Here is an 18,002-nt window from a genome sequence, read left to right as displayed (position 1 = left end):
GGGGACCACCTGGAAAACCTGCATAATGTTCTGGCATGACTGAAGGACGTGTCTCAAGCTCAACCTGGAAAAGTGCATTTTCCAGGCCCCCAGTGTTGAGTACTTGGGACATGTCACTTTCCAGGCTGACCTAGCCCTGGCTCCCCACAAAGTTGATACTGTGCTCAAGGTGCCTAAGCCACAGAACAAGAAGGAGCTTCAGAGCTACCTCGGTCTCATCAACTTCTACAGGAGTTTCCCGCCAAACCTATTGGAGCATCTACAGCGCTCCATCTTCTGCTTCGAGATGGTCAGCAATCAGTCTGGAAGAAAGATCAGGACCAGGCTTTCCAGTGCAGCAAGAAGCTAATCACCAAGCCTCCAGTGCTGGTATACTTCGGTCCTGCCAAGCCTGTCGTCTTGACCGTAGATGCATCGCCGTACGGCGTGGGAGCCGCCCCGGCACACCGGGACAAGAATGGCCTGGAACGCCCTGTGTAGTTTGCTTCTTGTCAGCTTCATGCTGCAGAGCAACGCTACAGCCAGCTGGAGAAGGAAGGCCTGGCTCTCATATTAGTTGTCAAACGCTTCCACGAGTATCTGTAGGGCCGGAAGTACTAAGCGGTCACGGACCACAAGCCGCTGTTGGGGCTGCTGGGGCCTGACAAGGCAGTTCCCGTGCAGGCATCTCCTCGAGTGGTACGCTGGGCCTTGAGGCTGACAGCTTACAGTTACCAGCTGGTTCACCGTCTGGGAAAGGACCTGGGACCTGCTGATGCCCTGAGCCACCTGCCCCTGTCTGAGGTGCCTGATGCCGTTCCAGAACCTGCTGAAGTGTTCATGCTGGAGCACGTGCACCCGAAGGTCTGGTCAAATCTGGCACCACTCACAAAGCCGACCACTGCGGACTCTCCGGACGGAGCAAGGCTGGCTCAGGCAGCACCCGGCATTGGCACACCCGTCCATCAGCATGTCAGCACTAGTGCCCAGGCAGAGTACTCGATGGTGGAGGCCACCGGACCGTTACTCGCCTGGGTAGCAGGCACCATCGACCCGGCTAGGACTGAGGCAGAGCCTTATGCTCTGAACATGGACGTTTGTTTCATTTATTTAACAAACTGGGGAAAAGGGGGTGTAACAAGCATGTGATGCCTCTTGGGCATGATCTTCATTGGCCCGCCAGGCTCGGTAGGCAACATTGGTCACCACACTAGTAAACACCGGCGAGCACAGCTGCTCGGCGGTCAGTCATCGTTCATCACCACCACGCTGCGGAGCATTTGTCTAACAGAGGGTGCCTCGAGCCCACCCTTATTCACGAACACGGGTAGATCGTGACAAACTCCGACCTTATTGCAGCCATCAGCAGTGACTTGCCACCTTCATAGATGCAGCAGCTCCTTGCTTTGTTGAACAAACACAAATTCTTTTGATGTCCATTCGTCGACTTTGGGCCAAACCACAGTTGGAGCGCATCGCATTCACACAGACGAAGCGTCTATAGTGCGTCGACGCCCATACCGCATGTCTCTAGCCCAGCGGAAAATCACAGAAGGAAATGTCGCAGACATGCTACAACAGAAGGTCATCCGACCCTCCGCTAGCCCTTGGTCATCTCCTGTTGTTTTGGTCCAAAAAAAAAAAAGACAGTTCCGTGCCCTTTTCGTTGATTACCGTATCCTCAATAAGGTCACTCGAAAGGTCGTATATCTTATGCCACGCACTGATGATGCCCTTGATTCACTACAGGGCACAGAATACTTTTTAAGCCTTGATCTCCGTTCTGGCAATTGGCAAATTCCCATGCACGAGATGAGAAAGAAAAAACAATGTCTGCTATCCCCGATGGACTGTACGAATTCAATGTTATGTCGTTTGGGCTATGCAATGCACCTGCGAATTTTGAGCGCATGATTGACACCGTGTTATGTGGCCTGAAGTGGAAACTTGCCTCTGCTACCTGAATGATATCGTCATTTTTTCATCAGCCTTTCCTCAGCACCTACAAGGCTTGGATGAAGTTCTAACATGCCTTACCGAGGCTGGTCTGCAGCTCAACACGAAAAATGCCGTTTCGCCAGCAAATGTATTAAGGTCCTAGGACATGTCGTGAGCAAGGACGGCATACTTCCTGTCCCTGACAAGATTCCTGTGGTCTTTCGCTTCCCTCGCCCTGAAAGGCCTAAAGACATGCGAAGCTTCCTTGGCCTCGCTTCTTATTTCAATCACTTTATATGAGACTTAGCCTCCATCGCTGTGCCACTACACAAGCTACTTTCTGTGTACCCTTCTTCTGGTCTCAAGGTTGTGAAGCAGCCTTTAACAGGTTGATGGGGGCCTTCACGTGTGAACCTGTGCTTTGCCATTTTGATGACACTAAACTCTCTTGTACACAGACGCTAGCGGCCGCGGCATCAGTGCCATTCTTCTACAATGCGACAACTCTTCATGAGAGAAAGTCGTTGCATACGGCAGCCGGGTACTCACCGATGGCGAGAAGTATGTAATCATTGAGCAGAAGTGCCCGGCTATTGTTTGGTCCATACGGAAGTTTCGACCCTATCTGCACGGGCGTCATTACAATTGTTACAGACCACCATGCCTTATGCTGGCTCTCCACGCTTAAGAACTTGACCGCATGCCTGGGTCGCTGAATTCTCTGCCTGCAAGCGTATGACTTTGACATTATTCATGAGTCTGGCAAAAAACGCCAACACGCTGACACTCTTGTTGTCTGCTTCCTGCGCACTCGCTTGACATCTCGGCAACCCCGGCGCAAAGCAGCTCTTCAAATGTGACTTTTATGCCCATTTCCTCTAGCCTCAATAGACCGCCTTTCTCCGGACGGCGATTTCACTTTCGCACCTCGTCAACGGGCTGACCCATACTGTCGGCGTATGATAAACTACCTCTCTGATGCGTCTCACCCACCTAATGCACGGCTTCAGTGGCAACTCGCCCAATTCAAGCTGGACAATCGAGTGCTGTATCATCGCATTTACCACTCTAATGGTCACCGCGGGGTACCCATTCTATCACACTCTTCCGAGCCCATGTCCTCGAAGCATTCCACAATCACATGACGTCTGGCCACCTCAGTTTCCATAAAACCTATGATCGCATTCAAAGCCGCTACTATTGGCCTGGACTTTCTACTAGTGTAGGGCGGTACGTCGGTTCTTGTTCTCTGTGTTGTCGCAAAGCCCCAACCTCTGCTCATTCCGATGAACTACTGCCTATTTCGTGTCCCATTGCACCATTTGAGGTTGTTGGTAACAACCTTTACGGGCCCCTCCCTGTGCTACTCCCACTGGCAAATTGCTGGATAGTGACTGCGATCAACCACCTGACGCGCTATGCTGAGACAACATGAGTGATCACTGGCTCGGCTTCAGAAGTTGCCAGCTTCGTCCTTCAAGCTATCATTCTCCGCCATGGTGCTCCTCGGATACTGCTGAGCGACTGTGGAAAAGCTTTCCTCTGGCTACTTTTAAACGAAGTCCTGCGCACCTCGGTACTACCCACAAAACAGCTTCAAGCTACCATCCACAAACTAACGGTTTGACAGAGCAACTTCATCACATGCTTGCCAATATGATCACCGCATATATTCAACCTGACCACAAAAATTCGGACAAGCTTCCACCATTCATCACTTTTGCTTACAACACGGCCGTTCAGCGCACCACCGGCTACTCGCCATTTTACCTAGTTTACGGACAGTCACCTACTTCCCTTTTCGAGGTTTTTTTCTTCGATGCTTTTGTCAACCTATCTACATTGTCCTGCAAAAAATTTATTTCACGACTTGCTCAGTGTCACCAGCATGCCCGCCTAAACAGAACAGCCAGACAAGACCGGAAGATCATTTATGACACATTTCATCGCACTGTGTCCTTCTGACCTGGTGACGAGGTAGTGCTCTTCGCACTTCTGATTTGCGTGACAAGTTTCAACCACAATTCATCGGGCCATACATAGTCTCGTTGGAGGAGACATCAGCCATTAATTATAGCGCGACTCCTGTTGTCACCACAACAGACCGCCGTTGTCGCAGCACCGAGGTCGTTCACATCTCCCGCAAGAAACCCTTCACATGGCATACTTCGTCGCTTTGACCTTTCATTTCATTTTATTTCCTCAAAGACCCTACAATGGGGTATTACACAAGGGGTAGAATCAGCTAAAAAACATGAACAATGCCACATGTGTTTATATACAAAAAATGTTATTGAAATTTTCTACGAATGATGATGCAGAAGTGATATCAATGATATAATTGGGAAGGCTATTCCAATCTTTAGCTGCACGTGGGAAGAAGGAAGCCGAAAAAGTAACTGTTCCGGCACATGGATGAAAAACTTGAAGGTGCGGTGAGAAATGTACGAGGCTGGCATGATGTAAGGTTCACGATTGAGTGATGAGTACTAATACAACTTGTGGTACAGTAATACGGTGGCCACCCTGGTGCAGTACTTGGCCACAACCTCCTATATGAATACAACAATCAAACGCCGGCCCTCAGTCCCCAGCAGGTCCCAAGCAACTGACCACAGCGGCAGTGAGACCTGTGGTGCAGCAGAGGGTGCAAAGGATCTCTGGGTCCGGACAGGCCACCAGTGAAATCTGAACCTGGCAACGTTTAACGCTAGAATGTTATCTAGTGAGGAGAGTCTAGCAGTGCTATTGGAGGAATTAGCAGGCAGTAAATGGGATATAACAAGGCTCAGTGAGTTTAGGACAAAAGAAGCATATACAGTGCTAAAAAGCGGGCACATCCTGTGCCACCGGGGCTTAGCGGAGAGGCAACTAGGATTCGGATTCCTGATTAATAAGGATATAGCTGGTAACATACAGAAATTCTCTGGCATCAACGAGAGAGTGGCAGGTCTCGTTGTGAAACTTAATAAGAGCTACAAATTTAAGGTCGTACAGGTCTACGCGCCTACATCCAGTGATGATGACCAGCAAGTTGAAAGCTTCTATGAAGACGTGGAATCGGTGATGGGTAAAGTAAAAACAAAATACTGTACACTATATTGATGGGCGACTTCAATGCCAGGGTAGGCAAGAAGCAGGCTGGAGACAAGTCAGTGGGGGAATATGGCATAGGTTATAGGAATAGCAGGGGAGAGTTATTAGTAGACTTTGCAGAACGGAATAATTTGCGGATAAACAATACCTTCTTCCACAAGCAGGATAACTGAAAGTGGACGTGGAGGAGCCCGAATGGCAAGACTAGAAATGAAATAGACTTCATACTGTGCGCTAATCCAAGCATCATACAAGATGTGGATGTGCTCGGAAAGTTGCGCTGCAGTGACCATAGGATGGTAAGATCTTGAATTAGCCTAGACTTGAGGAGGGAATGGAAGAAACTGGTACATAAGAAGCCGATCAATGAGTTAGCGGTAAGAGGGAAAGCAGACGAATTCCGGATCAAGCTACAGAACAGGTATTCGGCTTTAACTCAGGAAGAGGACCTTAGTGTTGAAGCAATGAATGACAATCTTCTGAGCGTCATTAAGGAGTGTGCAATAGAAGTCGGTGGTAACTTCCACTGCACACTCCATCAAAAATGGAGAACCTAAGATCTGACCGAACCAAAAGGGTGCCGCTGCCCCCTTTGTTGTTTTGTCTGTCCATCTGAATTGCGATATAGTCCGGTGGAGTGAATTCTGAGTAAAAAATCCGATTGTGTAGCCACGTTTCCGTGATGGAAACAATGTGAGGACAGTATGAGTGAATACGAGACAAGGCAGAAAACTTATTGGTGATATTTTGTGCATTAATATTGAGTAAACAAAGCCAATCAAGCGATGTGGAAGCTGGTCAAAGATGCAATGATGATCATACAGTATGGCTGCTGGCATCGACACGGTTGGTAACTAAAGGCACAGATGAGGAGCGAAAAAAATTACTGGAAGATTTCCCCATTGAGTTAGACACGTGATCCCAGTGATAGCGAATAAAGACATGATCATAGCATATTTTTACAACAACACCTTTGTCGCAAAATAAATGTTGCTCCAACAGAGATGTCCATAACAGACCAACATAATTTCTCCAGAAGCTGTTGTTGGGCACAGATAGCGGAAGGATCTGGTTGCACTGACACAATGAATTCACTGCAGCTGAATTAGGAATACTGCATATGCGGTGATGGTAGCTATATGGACTTGTTGACAGGTCATCTTGTAAGTTGTTGTAGTGCAGGCAGAATGACACGGACATAGCAGGCACATGAGACAACACACGGTGCTGGACAGCCAGCTGCCAACAGCTGTTGCTGTTTACGTATGCCGTGTTTCTTCGCGTTGAACTTCAGAAACTGCCGTTAGGCACTCCAAAACAAATTTAAACATCAAAACGTTTTTCAATGACAAAAGTTGCGTATTATTTGCTCCTAATAAAGAAAGGTCGATATTATTAAAATCTACGTGTTTGGTTCATTACATTAAAATATTTATGCGGTGTGTGCTACAAAACTTGGCAACAAGCAACCCTGGGCATTGCATCAGTCACATTGTTGAAATCGCAATCATGTGAAATGGCCACTCTAAACATGGCATTGCAACACGTGCGACTGGACTGATTTTCGTCATACCAGTTGCAGCATGTGAAACAGCCTTAATGCAATTTTTAGAGGGCTCATCATGTCACACGACTGCAATTTTAACAATGTGGCTGGTAACAAGGAGAAGCTGTTTATACGTACAACTCGCCCATCTAGGTTGGGGCGAGTTGTATAACCTCACCTTTACTGTCGCATATCATGTGCACGGCAGTCTTTCCTTTTTTTTTTTTCGCTTGATGGATTGTGTAAGCTATTCTAAGAGGCGTTGTTTGTGTTGGCGGCCCTGTGTGATCAGATGAGGAAAGCTTGCTGTTGGGCGAGTTTTTTGTATAAGATGCTAAGAACCGGAGCTAAAAACAATAACAAAAACATTTCAAGAAACGGGACAAGAAATGAATATAACTTTATTTGAATCGGCTCTTTGTCCCTCCATCAGATGCTTCAGGAAGATACAAGCACATTGTATTTTTGTTTTTGTACTTAGCATCAGATGATAAGCACGAACTTTTGAACCTTGCACTGTGATTCACGAAACAGGCACCCATTCAGTTCCAAGAAAGCACTTGCATGAAGTCATTTGGCATAGAACGACGGCATTTTTTTTACAGCGAAGCTGTATATGGCTAGCCGATTCGTCTGTCTGCCTGTTGCCTGTACAGTGCGATCTTATACGCATGCGCGAAAAAAGAAAAGAGAAAGAGAGGTGCACGATTGGCTGCGTCAGTAGTGACGTCATTGCTGTCCATCACAGTCGAGTGCAGGCACTACAGTTTCTCTCCATCTCCACAATGGGTAGGCCACACGGCATGTGCACTCCGGCGGAGCAGGCAGCTTTCGATCAGCGACATCGCGAGCAGAACCGGGAATGAGCTAGCCTACGGCATGCTGATGCTGCAGCCCGGGCGTAAGAATGCGATCGTGCCGCCGAACGCAAGCAGCAACTTTGCACCGAGGATCCAGCAGCCTACCAAGCCGTCGTTTAAGGAACCGTTGGGATTAACCCAGTGATAAACACTGGGGCCGCAAATTTTAGCTTCACTGCTTGAGTAGTGATTTTCTTTTTCTTTCCTTTCGTGCACAGCTGCTCTGCAGCTGGGGTTTGTATTCATATTGCTGTGATATGGTTAGGTGCGTCCTCTGTAGTGCTCAAGTTTAATTATTCTGCGCATTTTAACGTGTACTGAATGTGTCATGCAACGACCGGTTCTCGCCCTTGCAGAATTGGCAGTTATTTGATCCGATAATTGATTTAGCAAAGTTAACCCAGCTGCTGTGCTAAAAAAAGTTGAATAAAAGATTATGTCGTCGATTTACCCATCAAGAGAGAAGCACACATTCATTAGCTCTAGATAAGAATGTGAAATTTCTTGTTTCTATAGCATGGAAATTATAAGAGATAAGCGAATTAATTTACACCGCTCTACGAAGTATCATTAACACTACCTGTGCTCAAATTATCTGCGCCATCCACACAAGCAGGCACAGTAAGCCACGGGCAAATAGTGCAAACATTTGACGTAGTAGTTCTGCGGAAACCCACAAGGTGGAGAGAAGTAATGAATAAAGGGAAAATCAGACATCCACCCGTTCGTAGCAATTGCTACAAAGGAAACCCATACGGGTTCCTCGAAAGAAAAGCCTCAAAGTTGAAGAAAAAAAATTCGTCCTGGTCCGGTCCCGGACCAGCATGAATTTTTTTTCTTCTGATACATTTTTTTTTTTCTGATACACAGGTTAGCAATGCAGGCAATTAAAGCAGCAAGCATGGGCAGAGAATAATGGCATTTTGGGAGAACTTCAGAATGGCTTAGGCAGCTGGATGACAACTTATTTGTCCTTACTCAGTGTACTCAGTGTATCCAGAGTAGAAAGGAGACCATTATATGTGGCCTTTTTGAAATTACAGGAGCATATGACAACGCAGACCGCAACATCTTATGAGATATTCTGGTAGGGGAAGGTTTAGGCAAAGATTGTATACAGCTTTTGAGAGAGATTTACCTAGAAAACACCGTTTGCATTGAATGGGAAGGGACGAGCAGTGAGGAGAAAGTTGATATCAACAAGGGACTGAGGCAGAGGTGCCCTTTATCCACACTGCTGTTTATGATGTACACGGTGAGGATGGAAAGGGCGCTAGAAGGAAGTAATATCGGGTTTAATCTCTCATACAAACAGACGGGTACAGTAGTAGAGCAGCAGCTTCTAGATTTGTTTTATGCCAACGACATAGTGCTGCTAATTAACAAGCAAAGGGATATGCAACGTCCGGCTAATACCTGTAGACAGGAGGGCGATACATTAGGTCTGAAATTTAGCGTTAAAATATCAGGTGTTACGGCATTCAATGAAAACACTGAACAGACAGTGGCAATACAGGGCCAGGAAATACCTAGGGTAAAAGAATATAAATGCTTTGGTATATGGATAAATGAAGGCAATGGAAACAAAGGAAAAAACAATAGCAATAAAGGGGAAGAGAAATGCAGCCACAATGAAACATGAAGTGCTATGAGAATTCAATAGGTACAAGGTGCTCAAGGGTATGTGGAAAAATGTAATGGTTCCAGGATTTACTTTAGGAAATGTGGTTGTTTGCTTGAAATCAGGGGTGCAATCAGGACTCGATGGCAACCAAAGGTCAGTGGGATGCCTCACAATGGGTGCTCGCGGGAAGACGACAAATGAAGCTGTGCAGGGTGATATTGGCTGGACAAGTTTCGAAGTGAGGAAAGCTCGCAGTAAAATTGATTATGAAGAACAACTGAGAAATATGGAGGAAAGTGAATGGTCTGGGAGAGTGTTCAGGTATTTGTACAGGAAGAACACTGATTCACAGTGGACAAAAAGAACTAGGAAGCGTACCAGCAAGTATGCGACTGGTATAGTGAGCAACATGGCAACCAAGAACATCAACCAAGAATGTCAAGCGGAAAGTCAGAGAGGCTGAAATAATCTCATACGTGGCAGCCATGGAAATGATGAGTTTAACGGCGCAAGGGCCAATTGTGGCCAAAGAGGGTCAGAACAATGTTATTAATGCTGTGAGAAGGTGCTATGTATGGTGGTTTATGTAGCATGGCTGTAAAGGGGCCTAAAATTACTGCAAAATGTCTAAAAACTATGCAATAAAAATATGGGCATGTACATATTGAGGCGTTAAATGTTTAAGAATTGACAGTATTTGGAAATAAACGAGATGATAACAGTGCCTGTGAATGGTCATGCGATAGTCTCAGTTGGTGTATAATTATGGAAGGCTATATCACTGGGCCTCCAGAATAGTCATACACCTGCTGAAGCAGGTGCAGTGAGACCAGCGACAACTATGATATGACAGCAATCCCTCCCTTCCATGTAAAATAGAGGGCTGCAAACCTATAATTAGTTAGTAGCCCTATGTAGATATAATTTTCATAGTGCCAACACCACTGAAGAATGCCATCAGTGTGGTTGTCTTAAAAAAGTGGTTCTGCTCCAAGGAATAACGTAGAATGTAGTGGAATACACTTGTCGCAAATTTGGGGAACATACTTCTTTCTGTGAGTTTCTAAGTGCTTACATTCTATTAGGACCAATACTACAGTGAGCATTTCCTCACATCTGCTGCAGGTAGGGGGGGGGGGGGTTCATTACCTGTAAGAAGACAGGGTTCGTACAGGCTTTGAAGGCACAAATTCAAGGGTTTTTAAGGACTTTCAAGGCCCACAGAAGTTTTTTTCAAGGACTCACTTCAATACTCAATTTAGTACCCTTTATAGTAAAACAACTTTCTTTAAACACGCTGCAACAAATTTATTGAACACTAAGAAAAAGACGCACTTACAGAGTAGACTAGTTTAATATTAAACTAAGCTTTGTGATTATTTCTTGCTTGATGTTTAGAAGTTCTTCCGTCTCACTTTTTGCCATTTTCCTAAGGCAATTTGACTTCACAATGTGCACGACGTCGCCTGTCTCTTCTGCTTTCTCAGCCAAGTTGTCTGCTGAAGCTGTCAGATCAGCAACGGTTGCTTCAAGTCTTGCTTTCTTTCGCTTTAAGGCATCAATTTCTTCCTCAACAAGGCGCCTCTTTGACTCCTTTGCTTCTTCAAGTTGCTCCTTCTTCTGCGCCTCCAGATATGCAATCCAGTCTTTGTACTCGTCATGGCTAAGCCACAACCGCTGGAAATTGCACTTCCCGGACATTGCGCGCGCACACAATTACGTCCACGTCCAGTACGTGCCACAATACACGTGCTCTGAATAAGCCAACGGGAGGCGATTAACAAGCGGTATGAGGATGGCAACTATAAAAAGTGTGCGACCGCAGCTAACAAAAAAACCCAACCCAACAATATGACAACATGGAGGACAAACACCCAAACTGGACTAGATTTTCTTGGCTTGGATCAGGAGGCAACCCTCGCTTTCAATGTGGCCAGTTGATCAACGGACAATCGTTGAATGGCGCCGATGACTATCATCATGGAATTCAAGGGTTTTTCAGGCACCACTAAATATGTCAAGGTTTTCAAGGCCTTGAAAATCACATTATCAAATTCAAGGGTTTTCGAGGTTTTCAAGGACCCGTGTGAACCCTGGAAGGTAAGAATGCATCCCAAGTGTGTGTCCTATACTCAATCGGGTGATTGCCACATCCGTTTGCCTTGGTTTCTTTCCAGTGACACAGTACAGTGACTGTCGGGGCTTTACCAAGTATAGTTTATCTTGCGTTCCTTTGTCCCACTGTTGTTTTCAGCATTCTTTCAACTTCATATGCAGGAAAGGTTTTACGTCGAGGACTGGGACTGCTACATTGCTGCCCATGGCTTCAGGGGGGACTAATATTGCATTACGGTCAGCGAGCACATTGCCTTCAATGCATCTATGTCCTGGCACCCAACATAATGTTATGTGGCGGTAAGAACAATTGAGAAATACTATGCCACCTGCCGCGATTATCAAAACCCGTATGCCGCCGATAATTCAAGCATGTGTTCAGGCATTTGAGATATACTAAATGGGCTTAAACTGACTTTACCGATATGCCACGCACTGACTTTTTAGGGAAAGCTCCCCATCCTTCCAAAAAATTGTTGTGCTAGAGCAAGAGAAAAAAACTGAAAAAGTGATGAGAAGGTTTGAAGTAGCATGTAAACAACAACAAAAAAAGAATAACGTAACGACAAAACTTGCAAAGTTCAATACAGATTTTCATCAAGTAAAAAAAAAAAAAAGGCGCGGTTTGCGTCTAGTTATTTCTTCTACATTTGCACTTACGTTCGTTTTTGCGGGTTTCCGCTTGTACTCCTGTACGGTTTGCCTAGCCGAGTTCACGGCCGTATGCACACGTGCGATTCCAGTACTACAACGGCAGAACCGTTTAGAAATCGTTTTATACTGAGTTACCCATCCCAATCAGGAAAACACATTTATCGCGCATAAATCAAATAATTAATAAAGGGAAAATCAGACATCCACCCGTTCACAGCAATTGCTACAACAGGAACCCAAACGGGTTCCTCAAAAGAAAAGCCTGAGTTGAAGAAAAATTCGTCCTGGTCCGGGACTTGAACCCGGGACCACTCCGCTCTACCATCTAGCTAACCAAGGGGCTGGTAGATGGCAGGGCGAAGTCGAATTTGTCGACAACACACGAAGCAAAGGCAAGTGTTTGACGTAGTAGTTCTGCGGAAACCCGTAAAGTGGAGAGAAGTAATTTACAGGTTTCCGCAGAACTACTACGTCATAAATCAAATAAGTTTTTAAGCATGTAGGGCCCTCTGTGATGTACTTGTTGGCGATAAGGTAGCCTTCCCGCCTACGGGATTATGTGATTGAGCTATGTGAAATGCTGGGCTGCCATAGTCAAAGGTTTGAATCCTTCTATAGGCTTTTTTTTTTTTTAATTTGACGATGGTGAGCTTGAAATTCCTCTCCTCCAGTGCACTACATTTACAGGTATGGAGTGACGCCTGACATTGGCAAAAGATGCTGAGAGCGCGTGGGGCTGTACTAATCCAGGTACAACCAAATTAGGAAGGCCCACTAAGCTTCAACAAAGACAGTCCCTCATCAGAACAAGAATTGGCCTCCCTGGTGCAGTATTCGGCCACTACCTGCCGAATGATTCCTACAATTAGCCCATGGTGCTCAGTCCCCAGCAGCTGCAGAGCACCTGACCAAGGCAGTGGTTAGACCTGTAATGCAGCAGAGGGAGCTAAGAATCTCTAGGTCTGGACAGGCCACCAATGGAAACTGACTATGTATTTCGATCTTTAATTGCCGAACTCTGTCAAGTGAGGCTAGCTTAGCAGGACTCCTTGAGGAACTATTAGACATTGTTTGGGATATCATTGGCCTTAGTGAGATTAGAAGAACTGGCGAGGCTTATACATTGCTGAATAACGAACATGTCCTCTGCTATAGAGGTCTCCTAGATAAGAAGCAATACGGCGTAGGTTCCTAATCCATAAGGACCTAGCGGGCAACACTGACAAATTCTACAGCACTAATGAGAGGGTAGCTGTAGACATAATCAAACATAATAAGAGGTATAGATTAAAGGTAGTACAAGCCTGCACTCCAACATCCAGTCACAATGATGAGAAAGTAGACCAGTTTTATGAAGATGTTGAATTAGCGATGAGAAAAGTGCAAACTCACTATACTGCAGTAATGGGCGACTTCAATTTAAAAGTGGGGAAAAGGCAGGCTGGTGAACAAGCAATTGGCAACTACGGTGTCGATTCTAGCAATGCTAGAGGAGACAGCTGGTTGAATTTACAGAAAGGAATAAGCTTTGAATAATGAACACATTTTTCAGGAAGCATAGCAACAAAAAGTGGGCCTGGAAAAGCCCTAATGGTGAAACAAGAAATGAAATTGACTTCATAGTTTCAACTGACCCCAGCATAGTGCAGGATGTAGAAGTGATAGGTAGGGTAAAGTGCAGTGATCATAGGTTAGTGAGGGCTAGGATTCACCTCAATTTGAAGAGAGAAAGAGTAAAATTGGTCAAGAATAAACAGGTCAACCTTGAGGCAGCAAGGGTAAAAGTAGACAAATTCAGGCTGGTACTTGCAAACAAATATGCAGCCTTAGAACAGAGAGATAATGATGACATAGAGCTAATGAATGAAACCGTAACTAGGTTGGCTTCAGAGGCAGCAACTGAAGTAGGAGGCAAGGCACCAAGACAACCAGTATGCAAGCTCTCCCAAATAACAAAGGACCTAATAAAGAAACAAAAAAAAGAAAGTGTCCAACTAAAGAGATAAGACAGAACTGTCAAAACTGATCAACAACGCGAAAATAAGTGATCTTTGAAACTATAACGTGAGAAAGATTGAAGAAGCCGTAAAATATGGACGCAGCCTGAAATCAGTGGGAAAGAAACTTGGCATAGGACAAACCAAGATGTATGCACTGAAAGATAAGCAGGATAATATCATCAGCAATCTCTAAGGTATACTAAAAGCAGTGGAAGAATTCTATACTGACCTGTACAGTACCCAGAGGAGTCAAGATACCTCCATAACAGTAATGAACAGGATAGAGAAACTCCTCTTATAACTAGCAATGAGATCAGATGGGCCTTGCAAGACATGAAACGAGGAAGAGCAGCAAGAGAAGATAGAATAACAGTCGATTTAATCAAAGATGGAGGAGACTTAATGCTTGGAAAACCGGCGGTTTTTTATAAGAAGTATCTATCGACTAAAGTGTCCCAGAAAACTGGAAGAATGCAAACATACTAATCCACACAAAGAGAGACGTTAAAGAATTAAAAAATTCATAGAAGAATAAGAATGGGTTGGGTCGCATACGGCAGACATTGTCAGCTCCTGACTACCCGCCGTGGTTGCTCAGTGGCTATGGTGTTAGACTGCTGAGCACGAGGTCGCGGGATCGAATCCCGGCCACGGCGGCCGCATTTCGATGGGGGTGAAATGCGAAAACACCCGTGTACTTAGATTTAGGTGCACGTTAAAGAACCCCAGGTGGTCGAAATTTCCGGAGTCCTCCACTACGGCGTGCCTCATAATCAGAAAGTGGTTTTGGCACGTAAAACCCCATAATTTATATTTTTTTATTTATAGCTCCTGACTGGAAGCTTACCATTATCATTGAAAAGGAAGGTCTACAATCAGTGCATTTTATTGGTGCTGACATATGGGGTAGAGACTTGGAGACTGTCAATGAAGCTTGAGAACAAGCTAAAGACCACGCAAAGAGTAATGGAAAGAAGATTGCTAGCCATAACGTTAAGAGACAGAAAGAGAGCGGTTTGGCTCAGAGAGCAAACTGGTATAGACAATATTCTAATTGACATCAAGAGAAAAAGATGGAGCTGGGCAGGTCATGTAATGTGCTGGTTAGATAACCGTTGGACCATTAGGGTTACAGAATGGGTACCAAGAGAAGGGAAACACAGTCGAGGACGGCAGAAGACTCGGTGGAGCGATGAAATTAGAAAATTCGCGGGCACTAGTTGGAATCGGTAGGCGCAGGGCAAGGGTGATTGGAGATCGCAGGGAGAGGCCTTCGTCCTGCTGTGGACATAAAATAGGGTGATGATGAACCCATTCCTGGGAAAAACAACGGTGTTGTCACAAAAGGGATGTCAAGGAAAAACACTGGTCAGGTGGCAACCTCGTTCCCTCAACACTATCCAATGCAATTTCTACCGCAAAGCAATGGTTAATGTTTTACACCTTTGAAATTACTTCCTATATCCATGCTCTTTTTCTCACAGGTCTTTCTGCATAGGCTTGGTTGGGTGGTGAAAAATTGTGTCTATATTTTCTTGCTGCACTTTCAGTAACCATATTGACTCAATTCTAACACCTCCTCGATTGTAATGCATACCCGATTTCCTGACTCAGAAAAAGAAACGAAAAAACACACACAAAGAAAAACCTCAACTGTAACTTGCACATGTTTGCCATAACCTAAAGAAAATCCTTTACAGCACTGCAAACTTCATTCTTTCATACAGAAATACAGCTGCTTTCTCTCATTTGAAAGGCAGATTTACATCCAATGCACTAAAGTTGCAATAAATAAAAATGTAGCATTTTGCCCAAAAAGACAAAGCATCGTTACGATAGTAAATTAGTAGACAGCTATACGAAGTAAGGATAGTAGTTTTATCGGCCGCATGAACTTGTGAACATTCGCTTACTAACTAAATTAACAAGCATGGTGTCACACATGCACAAGCAAACATGAACAGGTCTCACTCGATGACCGCAGAAACTCTCTATCAATACGCTGGAGTGAGGAAATCGGGTAGCAGGAGCGAGTGAATTGACCTTTGTGCTGCCTCTCGCTTCAATGTGAACTAAGTGATGAGACCACAGAGCCGTGTGCCTAGACGCATAGTCTTTGTCTCCATCGCAGATTGCTTTAAAGATACCCTTTTTAAAGCATACCTTCTGAATGAGCATAAATACAACACAAGGCAATTAACTTACAACAAAGGCAAGATCCGTACCAATTACGGCATGCAAAAGCAGGCATTCATAATTGCAGATTTTCTGAATCATCACCCTGGCTTACTCACTGATAAATGAATCACCGTCCCTAAGCACTTAAAAAAGAAAGTGAACATGTATTTGCTGTCGCTTCAGGTATGACTGTTCATTCTTTTGTACACAAATCGCATTCCGTATTTCTGTTACGTATTTCATGTACTTTTCATTTTTTTGTGTATGTATCTACTTTGCGTACCATGCTCACCCTGTGTGCTTGAGTGTTTATTGCACTGGGAACGGGTCGGGGAAGGGGACTGGCACTTAGTCAGGCATTCGTGTCTTTTTGTAAGCCTCTTTGACAGAGATTATCTGTATTTTTTCTGTCAAAATAAACATTCATTCATTCAAGATAGCAGCTGCTGTACACAACAGCCGCCGTACGCAACAGCTGCCGGAATAGAACGCCTATCCTTCTGCTTGCACCAATCCTGCACCCAAGTTTTGGGAACTCTGAACGCCCATGGAGCTCTAGTGATTCGGCCTGATTTCCGTTCATCTCCACACACGTAATCACTTTCCTTTTATTTGCGGCATCAGGATGAACTCGGCGTGCCTTCACAGTCAGCACTTATATGCTGATAGAGCAAATGCAGAAAACGGAAGACAGATGGTGGACTAACCTTAGCACACATGGAGCAGCCTACAGCAGCAAGGCTCGAAGTGCATACAAGGCGGCCATTTGGAAATTCCAATTGCAATATGGTAACGCAGATTTAAGGTCGTACTCGATGCTAATGTGGACGCAATTCTTGGACCCGTTATATTGGCAAAAAGAGTGTGTTAGAATCGAGTAAACACTATATGTGAAACCTACGCGAGCTCACAGCTATGTCTTCTCTTGAAATTCGCAAGCTGTGCAGCAAAAGCCATGTCCAGGAACTGTTCTTGCCTAAGCAGCCCTTTTGCTACTGGAAACATGAGTTAGATAACCTGCTTGTTCGGGCCATGAAGCTGCACTAGAGTTATTGTCGGCGGTTGAAAAATCGGCAATCAACAGCAGCAGCAGCAGTTCACTACAATGAAAACAAGATGTTTTTGCTCGTATTCTTTTTGAGCCTCAATTATTTCTTAACATTTAGCTTGAGTGTTCATAAAAGGCTGTTCATAGCATCAAAGGAATAAATACACCTCATGTGCAGATGACACTGTTGACAGCGACACTCACCCCTTTGGCCGATGCAGCCAGTTGTGTAAGAGTCACCTCGAATTTGGCCATTGGACACGGCATTGATCCTGCAGAAGCAAAAATTAACGGCAGACCGCAACAGCACTGTTCTACTCAGCAACGAGGAAAGACTTACATGAACAGGGATAATGTGCTCATGACACCGCAGACATGGAAAGCATGGCTGAAATCAGCATTGGAGGGGTAGTGTGCTGCCACATCGATAATAATCCACCAGCCAATGAAGAACTTGATGCACATGCAAAATGATAAGAGGAATGTGACACAAAAATAATCAGGTATAAAGTCATGTTTAGAAAAGTAGCATTGCTAAACGGACAAGGACAGAGACGAACATGACACTGGCGCTTCTTTGTTGTTATCTGCATAATACTGTTACTTTTCGAATCATGAATTACTCCCAACTCGCCCCTTCTAGTACAAAGTCATCGGGCTCGGCGGTGCTTGGGCACAATGCAACACAATGCCTGTCCTCCTTATGGTAACACAAGCAGTTTGAGGCTTGGAATAGTAGAAGCAAGCAACTGACTGCATATTTCATTTTTGAATGTGGGCACACTTCTGGCTGCTTGTAGCAAAAAGGTCATGGCACTTATGATAGAGACATGTGCCTCAAATTTGTTTAATAGAGCTCCCTCTTTTTAATCGCCCTATGGCTTTGACACACAAGGTATGAATCCAAGCTAAGCTTTTGAACAGAAAAGAACACCAGGTGACCCGTAATTAAACAGCCAAGAGA

At 45.0% G+C, this 18,002-nt stretch overlaps 1 protein-coding gene across 5 annotated transcripts in view; it reads right to left on the bottom strand.

Moving 5' to 3' along the window:
* The window catches only part of LOC142583458 (transmembrane protein 50A), a 226,449-nt gene that overhangs the window by 184,246 nt on the left and 24,201 nt on the right, over nt 1-18,002 (bottom strand). For all 5 annotated transcript variants that reach the window (XM_075693936.1, XM_075693939.1, XM_075693938.1 and 2 more), the window contains exons 2-3: nt 17,379-17,491; nt 17,243-17,310 (exon numbers count right to left, since the gene is read on the bottom strand). In XM_075693936.1, the coding sequence (XP_075550051.1) occupies nt 17,243-17,310; nt 17,379-17,491 (181 nt within the window). The remainder of the gene's footprint in view (nt 1-17,242; nt 17,311-17,378; nt 17,492-18,002) is intronic.

The sequence above is a fragment of the Dermacentor variabilis genome, chromosome 5, assembly GCF_050947875.1.
Source record: "Dermacentor variabilis isolate Ectoservices chromosome 5, ASM5094787v1, whole genome shotgun sequence".
Taxonomy (NCBI): domain Eukaryota; kingdom Metazoa; phylum Arthropoda; class Arachnida; order Ixodida; family Ixodidae; genus Dermacentor; species Dermacentor variabilis.
The sequence above is the reverse complement of the archived record's forward strand: the minus strand, read 5'-3'. Positions and strand labels throughout refer to the sequence as shown.